This window comes from Amblyomma maculatum, chromosome 4, assembly GCF_055883805.1.
Source record: "Amblyomma maculatum isolate TAMU_Amacu chromosome 4, ASM5588380v1, whole genome shotgun sequence".
Lineage (NCBI taxonomy): Eukaryota > Metazoa > Arthropoda > Arachnida > Ixodida > Ixodidae > Amblyomma > Amblyomma maculatum.
In genome coordinates this window covers 44,605,803-44,622,727 of record NC_139347.1, presented here as the reverse complement: position 1 = coordinate 44,622,727, position 16,925 = coordinate 44,605,803, and the positions used below count along the sequence as shown (strand labels likewise).

General features: G+C 42.9%; 1 protein-coding gene across 2 annotated transcripts in view; it reads right to left on the bottom strand.

Annotated features, from left to right (window-relative positions):
- Positions 1 to 6,917: 6,917 nt before the first annotated feature.
- Positions 6,918 to 16,925, bottom strand: part of sgl (UDP-glucose 6-dehydrogenase sgl) — a 59,637-nt gene continuing 49,629 nt past the window's right edge. For both annotated transcript variants that reach the window (XM_084601263.1, XM_084601262.1), the window contains exons 7-12: positions 16,661 to 16,755; positions 14,891 to 15,021; positions 13,793 to 13,888; positions 13,675 to 13,706; positions 11,750 to 11,841; positions 6,918 to 10,512 (exon numbers count right to left, since the gene is read on the bottom strand). In XM_084601263.1, coding sequence (XP_084457389.1) covers positions 10,342 to 10,512; positions 11,750 to 11,841; positions 13,675 to 13,706; positions 13,793 to 13,888; positions 14,891 to 15,021; positions 16,661 to 16,755 — 617 coding nt within the window. In that variant the 3' untranslated portion in view covers positions 6,918 to 10,341. The remainder of the gene's footprint in view (positions 10,513 to 11,749; positions 11,842 to 13,674; positions 13,707 to 13,792; positions 13,889 to 14,890; positions 15,022 to 16,660; positions 16,756 to 16,925) is intronic.

Genomic DNA, 16,925 nt, shown 5'->3' with positions numbered 1-16,925 from the left:
CTCAAACAAATGGCATTGGATTATCTGCATTTCAAACATCAACATCGTATACATGTCTACACAGATGGCTCAGTTAACCCAACCAGTTCCGCGGGGTTTGGGCTAATACCGGCCAAGTCAATGCTGATAAAGGTTAGAACGTCAGACTTCTACTGGCGCTGAATTAGCTGTCCTACGCGCTGCAGTAGAATTCATTTGCTAAGAACATCCACATGACTCGCCCGTGTTCACAGATTCTAAAGCATACCCTTCAAGGCCTGAAAGCTTCAGTACGCCGCGGGTCACAGGACTCGTGTTCCAGACGCGGAGCTGAACGGACGTGCTTTGCATGGGCTCCACGACTTTTGAACTGTTTTACTGGATCTTCCTAACCTCTCCACACGAATCCTCAGCGATGCATCCGTGAAGGTGAGAGGATCCGTTGGTCACCTTCGGAGCTCGATTTCGTCAATCTACGACCTTTCTGGGCTACGTTTTGTGCTCTGCCACGCCACCGACACGCTAAGCCTAGCGCCCGATGTTCGACACCGAGCCCCTGCGCAGCGCGCAGCTGCGTTTCCGCGCCACAGCTGTATTCATCGCCACAACCACCGTTGGCATTCGCAAACCTGGAAGCCGTCGACATGGCCTACCAAGTCGGAGGCGTTTCTATCACACCTGCCGAGCTTGAAGACTCGCACTGGGCCCGGGCCGTGAAGGCACACCGTGCAGCTGCGTCCCACCAGCTCAGCATCTCACAACCACCCGCCTCGACTTCATTCAAGTCCGATACTCCAGCGTCAACCACTCTAATGGCCACTTTAACACTGGCTCTGTGTGGGCCCGACGTCTACAAGCATCCTGGATGACTTAGCCTAAGTATGATTGCCGATGTTGGGCCAAGGACGGATGCCAACCTTGCAGACGATGTCGACCCTAGCAACGCAAAACGCTGCTGAATAATTTCAAATGGCAGTCCGCAACGTTGCCAACAAAACACGCACGTTCTTTGTGAAAATAAAGGGTAACCCTCAGAATATTCCGCAAAGCTCGGACGAATCTTTTTCAGACAACAGATTACAAAGAGATGGCGACTAGGTCCATCATGTCAATCGTACAAGAAACACTGCACCAAATGTACACTGCGTAACAAGACACCACCGCGCTACGCACACACGCGCAACTTGTTGCGACTGAAGGAAGAAGGAAAAGAAAATGCACGGGTCTGCTACTGGCTCTGTAGCTGAGCCACCTCCGCTGCCTCGTGCGGACAGAAGAGAAAATAGAGAGGAAAGAAAAAGAAGAGGGAGAGAAAGATGCGCTTCGCAACAGCCGTTTTCCACAACCGAAACGGTAGCGGGTGCAATGACTGCCTACAACAGATAGAAATTCGGTGGTAGGCTAGCCCCCGCCGCAAGCGCCGGTGACCTACCAGTCCCAGCCCCGTAGGGCTAGAATCAGCCACAGTCGAATTCCCCCGCCCCACACACGCAACTTTGTTGTTGTTGCGACTGTAGGAAGAAGGAAAAGAAAATGCACGGGCTTGCTACTGGCTCTGTAGCTGAGCCACCTCCGCTGCCTCGTGCGGACAGAAAGGAAAATAGAGAAGAAAAAAAAAGAGGAAGAGAAAGACGCGCGTCGCAGCAGCCGTCGTCCACCACCCGCGGTGGCGAGAGCAATGACGGCCTACAACAGATACAAATTCGGTGGCAGGCTCGCCCTCGCCGCAAATTAAGCGGTGGTGACCTACCAGTCCCAACCCCGTAGGCCCAGGAGCAGCCACCTCCCGCCCGCACACGCAAACCAATGCGAGGCGCTCATTTTAGAGCCAATGACCCTCGCAAGTTGAGAGAAGTTATTTCAATCATTTATAAGCTTGCGAAGGCAAAAATAGGAAATATAAGAGGGCATGCCCATGTTACTCATACTTTTTATTCAAAACCGTTCTGCCGCCTTTGTGCGAACATTATGCACTGAATTCGGTAAAAACATACATGCTACTTGGCAAACCTCGTAGGCAGCCAACCACGGCCCAACTTTGGGCCATGTTTGACTGCTGGCGAATTCCCTACCGTTTGCTGATATGAGACTGGGACTTCGTGCGCAGCCATCCACTACCCTACTTTGCGCCTTGTTAGGTTACCGAAATCGGGTGCCGACTGATTTCTCTACCATCTGCTGACAGTTGAATAAAAGTTTGGTTTGGTTTGTGGGGTTTAATGTCCCAAAGCGACTCAGGCTATGAGAGACGCCGTAGTGGAGGACTCCAGAAATTTCGACTACCTGGGGTTCTTTAACGTGTGCTGACATCGCACAGCACACGGGCGCCTTGCTTTTCGCCTCCATCGAAAAGTGGCCGCCCAGGCCGGGATTCGATCCCGCATCCTTGGGAACAGTAGGCGAGCTCCGTAACCACTGTGCTACACCGGCGGGGCAGTTAAATAAAAGTGTTTGGCCAACTATTAACCAGCGTAATTTGCATTCAACCACCCAGGTGGCACCAAACATTAGAATAATGTTATAAAATTGTTAAGTTACCTGAATGTTGCATAACATTGTGATATAAAAATAACAGTAGAAAATTCAAAAGAAAAATTTTACTAATGTTAACTTTTGAATATTATGATAATGTTATTTAATGTTTTATGTTGCATATAAACATCATTTTAACTTTCCAAACAAATGCTGTTTCAGTACTGTCTAGCTCCTAAATACTGAAGTAATATTTGGATCATAACTATAAAACAACATAGCATATATATTTCACACATTGAGTCCCCTCACTTTTGCCCTTTTTCTTGCAGTAGGTAACCATGCTTTTTCAATAACACTTCTTTGCAACTAAAGCTTTGAGATATGTCCACCGTAGAATGCAAGCACAGCCCTAATATTTTGTTAGAAAGTTTTGCTTATTATCCATTCGCCACTGTCACTCAAGGAACACCCGTCGGCGATGGATATAAAAGGTTGACTCGCTATTTGTTCAGAGGTGAGTGCAGGAATGCTGCTGTATTATGGAGTTGTATTGTGGTATTTGCTAAGCGTGCAAGCCGTGCACCATCTCGAGCGGTGGGTCTACATGCTCGTGCAAGGTTGCTCTACATTTTCACGAATGTCTCATTTATGTTGTATGCATATTAGATTTATGTTGTTTATGGAAACATTATACCAACCTTTTTTATGCAACATTGCTAAACCATTAGAAAAAAAAAAGGACATTAACAGCATCAAAATAATGTTGACTGAAACAAAAATGTATCATTGCTCTAATATTTTGGTGCTACCTGGACAGGCCCCACCATCGGGCCTGCATTGGCTGGCCGAGAATGCCAGCTGTCGAACTGGAACAATTAACGAACCTCGTTCATAGTTTGTGCAACATAAAAAAGAACATTTTAGAGAAATGACATCCCCGTATTAGAGTCCAGAGCTGCATTTCGCTGCTCGCTGTCTTCACGAAGGTATTAAACAAGGTTTTTTTTTTTACTTAAATGCGTTTGCTTTGCACAGAAACGGTGGATACAGAAACGAAGAGGCATCCGTGTGCTGTGCGATGTCAGCGCACGTTAAAGATCTCCAGGTGGTCGAAATTACTCCGTAGCCCTCCACTACAGCTCCCCTTTTTCTCTTTCCACTTTCACTCCCACCCTCATCCCTTCCCTTACGGCGCGGTTCAGGTGTCCACAGAGCAAGTGTGACAGTTACTGCGCCTTTCCCTTCCTGTGAACCAATTTAACTTTAACCAGCTATAGTTCGCTTTTAAGTAGGAAGTAATGGTCAGATTTAAATCTAGTGACGCCTCAATGCAGTTACTCATTGTCAGGAACAGCCAAATGAGTTTAATTTTCTATTCTAAAACGCGGCTCTCGTCGATCGCGTTTGTAAAATCTCTGTTCTTCATTAAAGGGTCCTTCTCTCTCGCTGCAGCGCAAGGATCTCTGACTTCGGGCGCGTGGAACCAAAACGGAGTTGCAAGCGCGCGGGTCAGATGCTCTTTTTCCACTCGCCACTTCGTATACGCCTCGAAGGAGAGTACATGACACACGAGTGACGTGCGACAAATAATTAAAATGCGTAGTATGCAATAACCAGCTCACACAGTTCTCTCTTGACAGAAAGTAGTCCGCTGTTGAAGCTTTTCTGCTTACCTAAATGAAAAGGAAAGCATCAAACCAAATTTTCAAGTTCGATGCCTTTGGCTTGTTTGGTATGATCAAATTAAAAAAATATCCCCGTACCATGGCCCACAGCATAACTGCTTGTTTTTTAAAGTTGCATTGTTTGTATTCTACTATAGTGCAGTAAAAATTATTTCGGCAAGGAAGAATTATGGGCATGGCCGGGGGTTGGGGAGAGACATGCCTCGGGTCATGCAGTATTTTTTTTTTGTCCAAAATGGTTAAAACTATTTCATGCTCAAGATATTTTCGGAGTTTGAAGACCCCGATACCTGGTCATATCATTAGTACAGGACACCGTAAGACATATGGCTTCTTCTCGCGCCCGCTTTACTAGCTTTCTGGGCCTCCAGTGTGGAGCAGTTGAGGAGGGCGGTCTCCTATATGCCTCCCGGGTAGGGATACTGGAAGGTGGGCATTAATTCTGAGCGCATGCCCACCGCATGCGATAGATATCGCATATCTCTCCATAGTGCGGACAACGTCCACCGATGTTGGGATCGAAGTGTTTGGGTATGGCAGGACAAAGAGCTTGTCTGCAGGCGCCGTAGAATTCATCCTTCTGCCTTATTCAGCCCCTTGGCAGGGACCGGGCAGAGGCAGCGGTTGTCGCAGAAATGGTTTACGATTTCTCGGAACCGCAGAAGCGGTTGATCAGCCTCTAAGCCAGGATAGTTAGGTTGAGGGGCCCGGTACGTAAGCGTACGGGTGGCCGCATCAGCGGCCTCATTGCCTCGTAGACACTGGTGGACAAGAACACAGATGATGGCAGGCAGTCTTAGAATTTAGGAGATAAGATGTGATAGTTCCCTTGCCGGATGTCGCTCCGGGATGTTGTACGTCACCTGTGGTGTACACGTGTATTGGATGTGTAAACGGCCAAACAGGCGGCGTCCAGGAGCGGTCTGCGACTTCACGAAGTGGGCTTCCTTAACTCCCCCAATGCTTTCATTTTTGCGGGGAGAAAGACAACTGCAAGCATATGATCTGGGCGTGGAAAGCCCATAAGCCTCCCTCAGAACTCTTGCCTGATCCCTCTAAAGAAGCTTGGGACAAGCTAAGGTCCAGCGATGACCCTAGCATTCAGTTCAAGGCAGTCGAATGGGCCGGCGTTGCCAAAAGTCTCCACGGCCTGCGGCACGCTAGCTGACTTCCCCTATTCCTCCCACTTATTGTGAATAAAGTTTTATCAGCCTCAGCCTCAGTTTGGCATTAGAGGTATCCATAGGGAGGTCCAACGCTCGCTTCTTCCTGATAATGGCGCCAATGCGCTCGCCAATTCCTGTTTGGTGGTGCGTATAGATACGGCACCGCGTAGATGATCCGGCTGATCACGAAGGCATGGGCGAGCCGTAGCGCGTCCCTGCCGCGCGCAGACACTCAATTGCCTTGACCATCGTCACCAGCATGCGTTTTGACTAGCCTCAGAAAACGCTTTCAAGGACTTCCCAAGAACATTCCACTTGCTCGCGTGCCTGCCGCCATACACAATGTCAAAAGCACAACTTGCCTGTGCTTTCTGCTCTAAAGCGCCGGTGATTTTACAGCTCACCCCATAAATAGCAGCAGAATTCAGGAAATGCGGAGTACGGCGTCATTCGGTGATTGGTCGACGGAGTGTGTGACGCCACGTGATATGGGCTAGCGCAGGCGTCGGTTGAAAGCTGCGCTTGGTGTGTATAGACGTATCTATAGACAATTGCGCGTATCAGGCTGAAATGGAGCCAGAATCAATGCCACGTGTCACTTGTGTCTACTGTGGTTGGAAATTGCCGAAAGTGGAGGGTGACCATGGGAATTTGTCGAAGACTGAATGTCGGCGGTGGCACGTGGTTCAGCAAGCCTTTTTTTTTGTTCACTCCGAGATTTTAGTTTTAAAGCCTGGGAACGACACGTTGCTGCAGTCTGTGCAGGTGGATTGCACATCAAGGCACACAATATGTCCCGGCCATGAAAACCAGTTATCATCCCTGCTAATTAAAGCATAGTGATTAGACAATTATTTAACCGAAATTACTTATTCGTTGTTACTATCGATTTTATGGGGTAATATTATATTGCAAAATTGAAGGCCGTCAAATTCAAAGGAGAGTTTTTATTTAAAATTTTCGTAATTGGCAATGCGGTTTAACATACTGAAAGTAAAAAAAAAAAAAAAAAAAATGCACCCAAAAGCTTGTTGTGTTGGCTTTCATGCTTTGTACATTTATACAATGGCTTTGTCGTGTACAATACTCTAGTGCAGCCTTGCCTTTCCCATCAGAAAGGAAGAAACACTGTTTGCCCATAAGAAAGCGTACTGGCATCCACAACCTGCACGCACATATCGTAGCTTGCAATTTCAGTTAAGCAGCATATGAAGATTGAAGTCAGTAAGGTGTTACATTTAATTTTGACTGCACTTGCCCATCTCTAACCCATTAGGACAGGTCATACAGAGTTCTATCGCAGTTTTTAAAATATAAAGCTTGTAAATGATGAGAAAAAAAAAATCACCCTGTACGTAAACTGAAAAGCATAGAAATCAACTGCCTTGCAGGAAAAGGATTTTCGTCGCACATTTATGAATGCTTTGGGAGCTTCTTAAACTTGAGTGTTCGATGTCTGCCTTGAACAAGTGGTGAGCAGGCAGGCTTGGGTGTAATCTGATGTATCTTCAATAGCAGAGCATTCCACAAATTGAACAAGTGGTGAGCAGGCAGGCTTGGGTGTAATCTAATGTATCTTCAATAGCAGAGCATTCCACAAACAAAACTTACATGGAGTACAAAAATATATTTATTGTTGTCCAGGATGACAACAAATCGGACAGCACTGCTTCTTGAATATATGCTTTCAAAATGATTTCTCACTTCACTAATGACAACAGTCATAACCACAAAACCTCATTATAAAGGGGAAGGCAAGATCATACATACTTTGTGACTGCAGTGACCTACGTGGAACCATGTTTGCAGGCACTTACAATTTCTTGTACCCTCACTACAGTGCAGTTAACATAATGAGTCATAAGCAGCCTGAACCAAAGTTCACACTACATTCTTATCTCACCTAATATACATTTGTTTTTTCTAGGACCAAAACATTAAAAAAGGTTTATTTTAGCCGTACAGCTATATTGTGGAGACACCATGTAAGAGGAAGAATGCTTTAAATAGCTCACTAATTAACTAAATATGTTAATTAACTCTACCTTTTGTCTTATCTCATCCTCCAAAAAGTATACCGAGAAAAAATTATCAGAAAAATGTTAATGCACGTTACAAGGCCCCCAGATAGCCTGATAGGCAGCTTCATTTCATAGCATAGCGCTCTTGGGCATGTACTGCGTAGATGGCTCAATCTCTCCACTTTGAGTTTGGATTGCGAGCGAAATGACTGGGTGCATTGGGTACCGACACGGAGGCTATCAGCGGGGCCGCGCTCGAAGTGAAAGTGACAACAAATTGCCATGTGCCCGTCTGGCTCTTGGGTGATGTTAACAGAGTGACGAGTCTCTGGATGGAATGATCTACGTCACACAAGTGGGCGAGTGCTGAGTTACAATGTGAAGCTGCCTATCAGGGTGACATTTGTGGGCCTTGCAACATGTGCTACAATTTTTTAAAATAATTTTTCTTCTTGGCTATATTATTTGAAGGACATGCTTTAATTTTGCAGATGCAACATGCCTGCTAAAGTAAAAATGAGTTATGTTAACCTTGCTAGTTACCTTTCTTGAACATTTTGGGCCTTCTAAAAAAAAGAAAAAAAAAGAAAACACCTAGTATGCTAATGCAGGCATGCAGCAGGAATAAATGTATACATACATTGTCATTCAGCTGAGAAATTGCCCCATTATTAATGCAAATAAATTTAGACTAAGTGCTATATTTTGTGAAAATAAACCATACTGCAGCACTGGTAAACAAAACAAGACTGAAATCATAAAAAAAAAAAACAGGGATTAAAAAGGTCCACAAAAATATAAGCTACGAAACAACCACCAAAAGCACAGCAAAATTATACCGTTAGCATACAAAACTGAAACAGAAAGCAAGAGATATGCCATGCCTAAAACTAAAAGATGTCTGCAATAAGAGGGACTTGACAAGCAAAAGGGAAAATGTTTTGATGCTGACATTTACCTCCAGCACTGATGATTGTTTAAAGCTTCAGTGCATCACAACCAACAAGCTTGACCATTATCAGGATTCACCTACATTTTCTAAATTAGCCTCACTTCACTGTAGCTCAGGGTAAGCACTTAGTTGATTTATTTGATAACACCTAATGAGAGAAAATATCAGCAGGTCACTGTACACAAAATGAATCCTGTAAACTATGCTAAAGCTCTAAGGGCTGCATAGATCACTGGATTCCCTATGTTACCCACATTCAGCCCTTTTTCTTCAGCAGGCTAAAATAACGTGACACTACACATTCTTTGCACTCTTCCAAGCAGGATGGTTGCAGTGATCATCAGCTGGCTTAAATACACAAAAATTTGCTCACATGCAGTAAAAAAACAAAGCTTGGACTTATTATAACGATTATTACCCAGCATTCAAAGCATTATATTAACACCGTGAACACTGCAGTATGATAAACTAATGTCTCATATTACGAAACCGAACGACAATTAATGTTGAATAATACTGGGTGGCACATCAGCTTGCTCCAAACCAAAATGGATTCATAAAAACACAGCTTCTTTAAAGTTACAATACATTTAAACTAACACAAAAATAAATTAGAAATGCCATTAACACCTAACAATTTCTTCTTACCACACATGTGATGGTACCATTCTGGTGAAAGACACTGGTCTATGTCGCTTGCAAAATTTGGCTTCCTTATCGTGTGAGAAATGAAGTGAACAGGCAATAAGGAAACTTGAGAACAGACAGAGGAAAAAAAAAAAGGCTAAAATAAACATGAGCAGGCAAAAAATATAAGGCTACACTGCACCAGTGTAGAGAATGGTGCGTCCAATGCATTTTGTGCTGAAAAAAGCACAAAACTGGTGCCGCCTGGTTAGCAATGTGACGGTAAAGTGCATAACACATGAACGATTTAAAAAAACACTTAGTATCGAACTAAAAAGCAAACACAAAAAGCCTGCATTGCACTAAAATCAGCAAGAGACTTATGGCAACAACGGTATAAAGATTTCTGCCCCACAAAAATGTAAAAGGCAGAGAAGCTTTTCCGTGGACAATGTTGCAAGACGAAGAGGTGAAAGCTGTCTTAACCGAGTAAAGAAGAAATGCCTAAATACACCGCGAAATATAGGAACAGAGGATGTCTGCAATGTTCAGACACGAGAAACGCACAACTCAATAAAAGTCTTGTAAAGTGGAAACGAAAACAAAAAAGTAAACGCATGGCACCAAACTAACTATGCCATTCCGGCTAACACGACTTGCCTTGTAAAGAGTATATAACATAAATAACACGTCTCATGGGGAAGCAGTAGCAACACACTCGAATTTATTACAAGGCTACACAACTACTGCTCAAGAACTAAATAATGCCTAAGCAGAGAGGGAGGAATGATATTGTTGCTTTCAGATCTTGACTGATTAGTTGCTCATGTATTTTGATTATGAGCCACAGGACTGCAGGCAAAGCATCAGATGTATGATGATGCCTATTACTGCTTTCCTAGCACTACACTGTCAGCGCTACAAAATGCTACATAGAGCAAACAATTCATTGGAAGCCATGCTTAGCATTATGCTGCTTCCAAAAGCATTCTGAACATAGCTGGCATCCAACGTTATGCATACATCAAATTATGAACTGCTGTTGTATCCGGTAGATGTCTAGACTCTTGTACAATGGCACAAGGCAGCAAAAAGAAATAATAACAATTGAAAAAATAAAGCAGCCAGGTAGTCCCTACAGTTTCTGTTCCTTCTTTTTTGTTGTAATGAATAATAATGCTGCTTATAAATGCTGTTCTGAGCAGATTAACCTAGAAACAAAAAAGAACTGCGAAAGTATGAAGCACTCCCCGAGTAAACGAAAGGAAGGAAGTTGCATCTGAAGCTATACTCAGAGTGTGATCAGTTAAGACTTGTGGAAGAAAGCAAACACGGCCCAAATGCTTCCGAATCGTTGGTGGACCTTAGATACACCCCGCAAGAGCCTAGTACTTGGCAGTGTGGTCCAAGAGTTGGGAACTAACGGCCACTACACTTCAGATGTGGTTGGCAAAAAGACGGTTGAGTCCATGTCGTGCCGTCTTCTGGCCAACCACTTCAACCTGGAAGCCGATGGATTCTAGCTTGCCGACGTCAACAATGCGGCGGCCGTCAAAAAGGAATGGGGGCTTCAGCATGGCATTGTAGATCTGCTGGTAGTCCAGAGACTGCATAAAGTGCGCAAGAATGCGATCATCAAACATGTACATCTTGCATATTTTGCAGAGGCCTGCTAACTGCTCCACAGGCCACAACTTCCACTTAAGGCAGTGTTAGAATACAAGTATGCGAACTGCAGAAGGGTGCAGGCAGGTAAGAGTTTGAGCACCTAGATTTTAGAGCACAGCTTCTAGAGTGGTTTCTCAATTTTGATGGCAAATTAGGTCAATCTCCCCTGCAACCCTTTGAAAAAAAGTACCGCAAAGCATTCCAGTCACAAACCATACAAAGTTCGAAAATGTGAGAACTGTAAACTGCGCTATCAGCAAAGAAACACTGAGCTGGAAACGAACATATTTATCAATTTACCAATGTTGTTGTAAAAATGACGCACTTTCAAAGCGTACTTCAGCATACAACATATTATTCCTCTCTTTGGTACTCTGGCCTCACTGTACTCTATTAGCAGTGGGAATTAGACAGTGACTACTGCTTCCAAACTGCACTAATAAAAATAAATCTGCAGATTTAATAGCACAAAGTTTTACAGCTAATAAAACAAAGAGTGTAGCATATTTTTTGTTCTGAATTACTTTTCCAGCACTGTTATAATTTTATTTTGATATTTATCCTTTTTGGATGCTTTATGAGGAAGCCTGCCCGGCAAGATTCTTTCTTCGTACCGTATATTAGACAAAAAGTTTGCACAGATTTGAAAAACCATCTAAATAGCTACATTTTACTACTATATGCTATAGGAAATTCGCACAAAGCTTTCATTCATACACAGCTCTTTCCAAGCCCCTTCAGAGTTGCCTGTTGTATAGGACAGTTCTGAAAGCTATCCCCCCCCCCCCCCCCCTCCCTCCAAGGAAAAAAAAAAAAAAAATCTGCTCATTCATATGCACAAGCCATATTTTCAAAAGCAAGGAAAGAAGCGATGCCCCACCTTCTGTGTATTATGAAATGTTTTCTCAGCATTTATTATTTTTATATCCATGTTTTTTTAACATACTTTAAAATGTGTCTTCAAAAGTTTGGGCTGATTTTTTATTTTTTTTTTCGTAGTATATATAGTGAAGTAAATATTTATGTGCATGAACAAGCATTTAAATAGCTATACTTTGGTGTATGTTACACGAAGGCCGTTTAAAGAGCGCACTTATAAAGAAAATGGTTTTTTTACAAGATTCCTAGCAACTACCTGCTTTTTCATGGTCCCGATAGAGTTAAATACACACTCACCTTGAATTCATCCCACTCTGTGCAGACAACGATGGCATGAGTGTCCCGAGTAGCAGAGTAAGCATCCTGGAAGATTTCCACTTGGCTCAGCACTGAAAAGGAACACATTACATCTGTGACCGGAGACCTCCATATAGTAATGCCATGTAGAGAAAGAAGGTAATATAATATACATAAACGACAGTAAAAGAAAGCTCCAGAAGATATATGCAATTCCCATAAACCTGCACTAATGTGTGTATGGCACTAATGATGCCCTTTCCAGTTTAACTGTTGTCTTGGACAAGCATTTGAAATGGTAGTGATGCTCTTGTTTAACAATCAGAATGCCTAGGTACTACAAAAATCCATGTTTCTGGCAGAAGACAAAGCTGATGACTGTTCACAAGTCTGACAACATTGTAATAAGCAGCTATGGTTTTTACTACCAAAAATAGTTTTCCAATGTCACTACTCTGAAAGGACAAAGCACACACTCTTCACTATTATGAAACATTAATGGCATTTTTTGATACTACTATGAAAGGACAAAGCACACACTCCTCACTATTATGAAAAAGATTTTAGCGTCATTAACATTAATGGAATTTTTTTATACACTGTATTGCATTTGCACGTTGTATGAATTGGAGTCAGCTTTTTTAAAATATTGAAGCATTCTATAAACTCAAGCTTTTATGATGTCTTAGAGACAAGATAACCAACAAAATGAGCACTTTATAACAACTATCTTGCTTCAATTGCCAATCTTAAGCAAGCTGTCCATAATATATCATACTCAGGAGAGAAAGGTGTTGCTGTTCAAAGATTTCGAAGGGTCTTCATAAAGATTTACACTATGCTGTCAACCATTCTGCTGACAGCTGTTGAAGCTGCCTACTAGCTGTGAATTTTGCAGACAATAAATCAGAAGACTTCAAAATGTCTCAGTTCACTGGTATCAACTAGAGCAGGGGTTCTCAAACTGGGTTCCGCGGGTTGTCTTCTTGTGTTCCACGAGAACCCTCACCGGCCGATCCCGGTTTCAGGTTCATTTTTAGTGTACGCGCACAAACCAAACAGCGCTTGGTTCGTTAAAGCTAATTTTTACTCTTCGTAGCCCCAAAAAACAATCTTGCGTGTCACGCCCGTGATAGCAGGAGTCGACAGCGGACGTCTTTTTGCATACGATCAAATTCACACGCCTACCCGTTTTCCATGGCCTCCAAGATTACGTCCGCGCACGTGTTTCAGAAACACACGCGCGGACGTAATCTTGGAGGCCATGCGTTTTTTAGGCACTTCTGTTTGTCGTCGCCAGATAGCACTACCCACGCCGCCGTCGCGAAGCCAAGCCAAGCCTAGACAAGCAAAAAGAAGCTCGTTATGTCGCCGAGGTAGCCACTGGATCTTAACATGCAGTACTTTGGCCCTAGCATCATGAGCCAGAAAGCAAAAGGGAGATTGTACGATAGCAGCTATCTTGCATACGGCTTTAAGCAAAGTGGAGGAAATCCGCAATGTGTTATATGATGCGAGGTTTTGGCTAACAGCTCGATGAATCCGGCCAAGAATTAGTATTTGTATTAATCACATTAGTATTAATCACCCATAACATTAGTATTTGTATTAATCTGTGCAAAAAACATTTAACCTTTGCAACTCTCTCTTTGCAAAAATGAACTCAACAACATTGCTGGTAAGTGAAAGCGGAGGGGGGGAGGGGTTCCTTGGAACTTATTGAAGGCTTTTGGGGTTCTTCCAAGCAAAAAAGTTTGAGGACCCCTGAACTAGAGCATCAGCTGGTGCAACCTTAATTACTGTTCATTGCTCTTCTGTGACCAGTTAACAAGAAATGGCAATGCACGAATACAAATGCTCCAACGGGGCAATGTTGTACGCCAGCACGGTGTCGTTAATGGCAAGAAAGGTGCTTAATCACATACCATCGCCTTCTCCTCCCGTGCCAGTGAGGTCACTGAAATAATGCACAGCAACAAAATAAAAAGCAGTTAACCCACATGGCATAAGTTATAAACACTGAACATGCTCAGCTAGACTCACTTGATGATCTGCTGCTTTGGGACTTTGGGGTCATAGATGTTAAGGAAGGCCCCTTCTTCCATCAAATGTTTGCACACATAGATGGCAGCAGACTCTCTGTACACAAGAAATTTAAGAAAAAAAAAAAAAAAAAAAGCAATGCAGTCTAAAAACCATAGCAGCATTGAATTTTCCATAAAAAAGAAAAAAAAGAAGAGATTTGGGAGCAGGCTGCACAATCTTCATAGGAAAGGTAGGCAAGCCTTTTCTACATGGTTTGACATGGTCATTATATGAAAGAAAAAGCCTTGGTGCAAAATTGCAGGGTGAAATTTGTGTGGACGAATAAATGGCACGTTTAACAGACAGAGAATGACACTCATACTATATTGAACCCCTAGAAACCTGCTAAGCTGAAAACATCTTCTCTTTATGCATGTGCCATTTGCTATATGCATTCGGTCCCAGACATAATGAACTGCATATATGAGATGGCTTGAGGCGGCTCTCGTGTGGCTTTCTTCGCTGCTAAGGCAACACGAAACTCTGACACTCCTGCTTGTCCCAGCCACATATTTGGTGCATGCACTCACTCCCACGGTGTAGCACTGGAAGGTACAGTGAATGTGGTCTCCTTTTTGACAGCTAATGCGGGATGACACTTAGCATGTGGGTGCACGCACATACGCCTCGCGAGTTGTATGCGGTGACTGGTGTACTTCCAATACGACAGCGGGCAGCATGTCGCTGCAGGAAGCGCGCTGCTAGCATGGGTACACCATATTCATATTTCTGGGTTATGGAGGCACTCGTCTGTTGGCACGTTTCACGCATCTAATTATCAATATATTGAACTGCTTCGCGATCCCCTTTGAGTTCGATACATCCTGAATTAAACATAGTAATAATAATATTAAAAATCAATTTTTACCTACAGGTATAAACCATGTGTACCCAGCACAGCAGCACAAGTAACGACCACTTATGCTGGCTACGACCTCTAAATAGAGACAACCATGTTCTTCTCCAACATTACAGAGACCGGCAAAATTAAGGCACATATGTTCCCAACGGTTACTCACTGTGATATGCGTCTAGAATTCACAGGACAGCACACACCTCGTGTCTCCAGTGTTTTTCTTGAATGCAAAGCCGAGCACTGCAATTTTCTTCCTTGCCACATTGTTGAAAAGCCGTTCAATGATTCGCTGGGCAAACCGAGTCCTTTGGAAGCTGTTCATTTCCACAACCTGCAATTTAAGAATGCTGGCTAAGGATCTGCATCACTGTATAATAACAATAACATATTATACTATTAAAAATTTAATCTGCACAAGTACAGCCATGCACATTTTTGATTGCAGCGCTACTCAGGAGAAATTTTAAATATGCTATGTGTATACAGTCCATCCCTGCTGAAGTGAAATTTCTGCCACAAAAAAGCATGTTTCAATGATATTAATAAAGCCTCTTGGTGACATGAGTTTTCCCTGGCCAGAGTGCAATGTGCAAAATTTTGGATATACTGAATACTCTCTCGCATCTCCATGGATTTATCTGGCTTGCGCATATTGATGGTCACATTCCGCGGACAAGTAGGAGGTACTGTGAGAGCATACTTTCGTTTCAAACACAGCTTCCTGGAACTTGCCTCGTGCCAGAATCCAAAACCAGAGGATCATCAGCAGTTTGGTTCATCACTTGGACAGCCAAGCCATACATAGTTCAATGGAATGCAAGCTGCATCATTTTATTGCTGCTGGCCTTAATTGTGACTGCTTCATTGCACAGTTGTTCGTTTTAGCTATGCACATGCCACAATGCCTTTGTAAAAAATGCTGAACTTAACCCACACAAACTAAGCATTTCATAAAATATTTTCTTTAGAAAAACACTTTTGAGAATACTGAAAATTCAGGGGGCACTTTGGCTCACTAAAGTGCTTCAAGGCAGAAGCCTTTTCTGGAGCACTGTTAGGCATTGCCGGCAACCAAAAGTTCCAATTCTGTAAGCGTAAACTCTCACAAATTGACTATAACCAATTGCCTAATTAGCACAAACACACTAATTAGTGTATTGTCCTTCAGTCCAGTACCAGTACAAGGCATACTTATATATCAGTAAATAGTCCCTATTTAGCAAGCGCAAACTTGCACCAATTGCCTAATTAGCACTGCTATACTAATTAGCTGAATAGCGTAATTGACTATCACTTCGCTCAATTGTGAGTACACCCTCACTTGACTACGTCCACATTCAGGAAACTAATTAATGATTAATCACCATAATTATGTTAATTATCTCATTAACTAAACTTAGTCCCACTTACTTGGAGCATCACTATACATTCCCTTTAACTGGTTGCATGGTTGCTAGCCAAAATACAATTGGCCCCGTTTGAAATGCACGCTGTGACATCACGACCATTTCGACCAATTGAAAAGTGTGACATTTTTGTCGACAACTCCTGCTCACAACAATGAAGCATTAAAGGCTGCCGCCTTGAAATCACACATTGGATTGAAATGAATGTTGAGTGCACAAAATATGTTTGGCCAAATATTTAGAATCATCAATGTTCGCACAAGCCTGAAAAAAATATACTGCTGCAAAAAGGAAGCTGCAAAGCTCTGATAAAAACAGGACTGCTAATTTTGGAAAATATCTGTAGGAAGTAAACAACAATAGAACATATTTTGGGTCCTGCGTAGGAGTGAGTATGAGATGAGCAGAAACATGAAACTATCCGGACTCTCTTATGTGCTCTCGTGGGACTTGGAAGCTTTCAATGCACGCAGTTTTCGTCAGGCAGAAAAAAATTGACATCGAATAAGTGCTTGGAAAAGAATATGTTGACGTGATTACAATTCAGAGAAAGATAAAAATTACCTGGTACCAATAATTGGCAACTTCTGGCAGTTTCAAACACTCACACAAGTAAACCAGATTGAGTACGTCTTTCTGAAAACAGCTCCCTCCGAAACCTTAGAGAGAGAGAGAGAGAAAAGACAAGCAGAAATTAAAACTGCAGCTTCAAGGTTGTTTTAAATTTACTTACGAAGTCCAGAAACAAACAAACCAACCACACTGATGCCTTTCTACTTATGCTGCAACAACCTTCAAACTGGTTTATAACGGACAACCAGGTTCACTG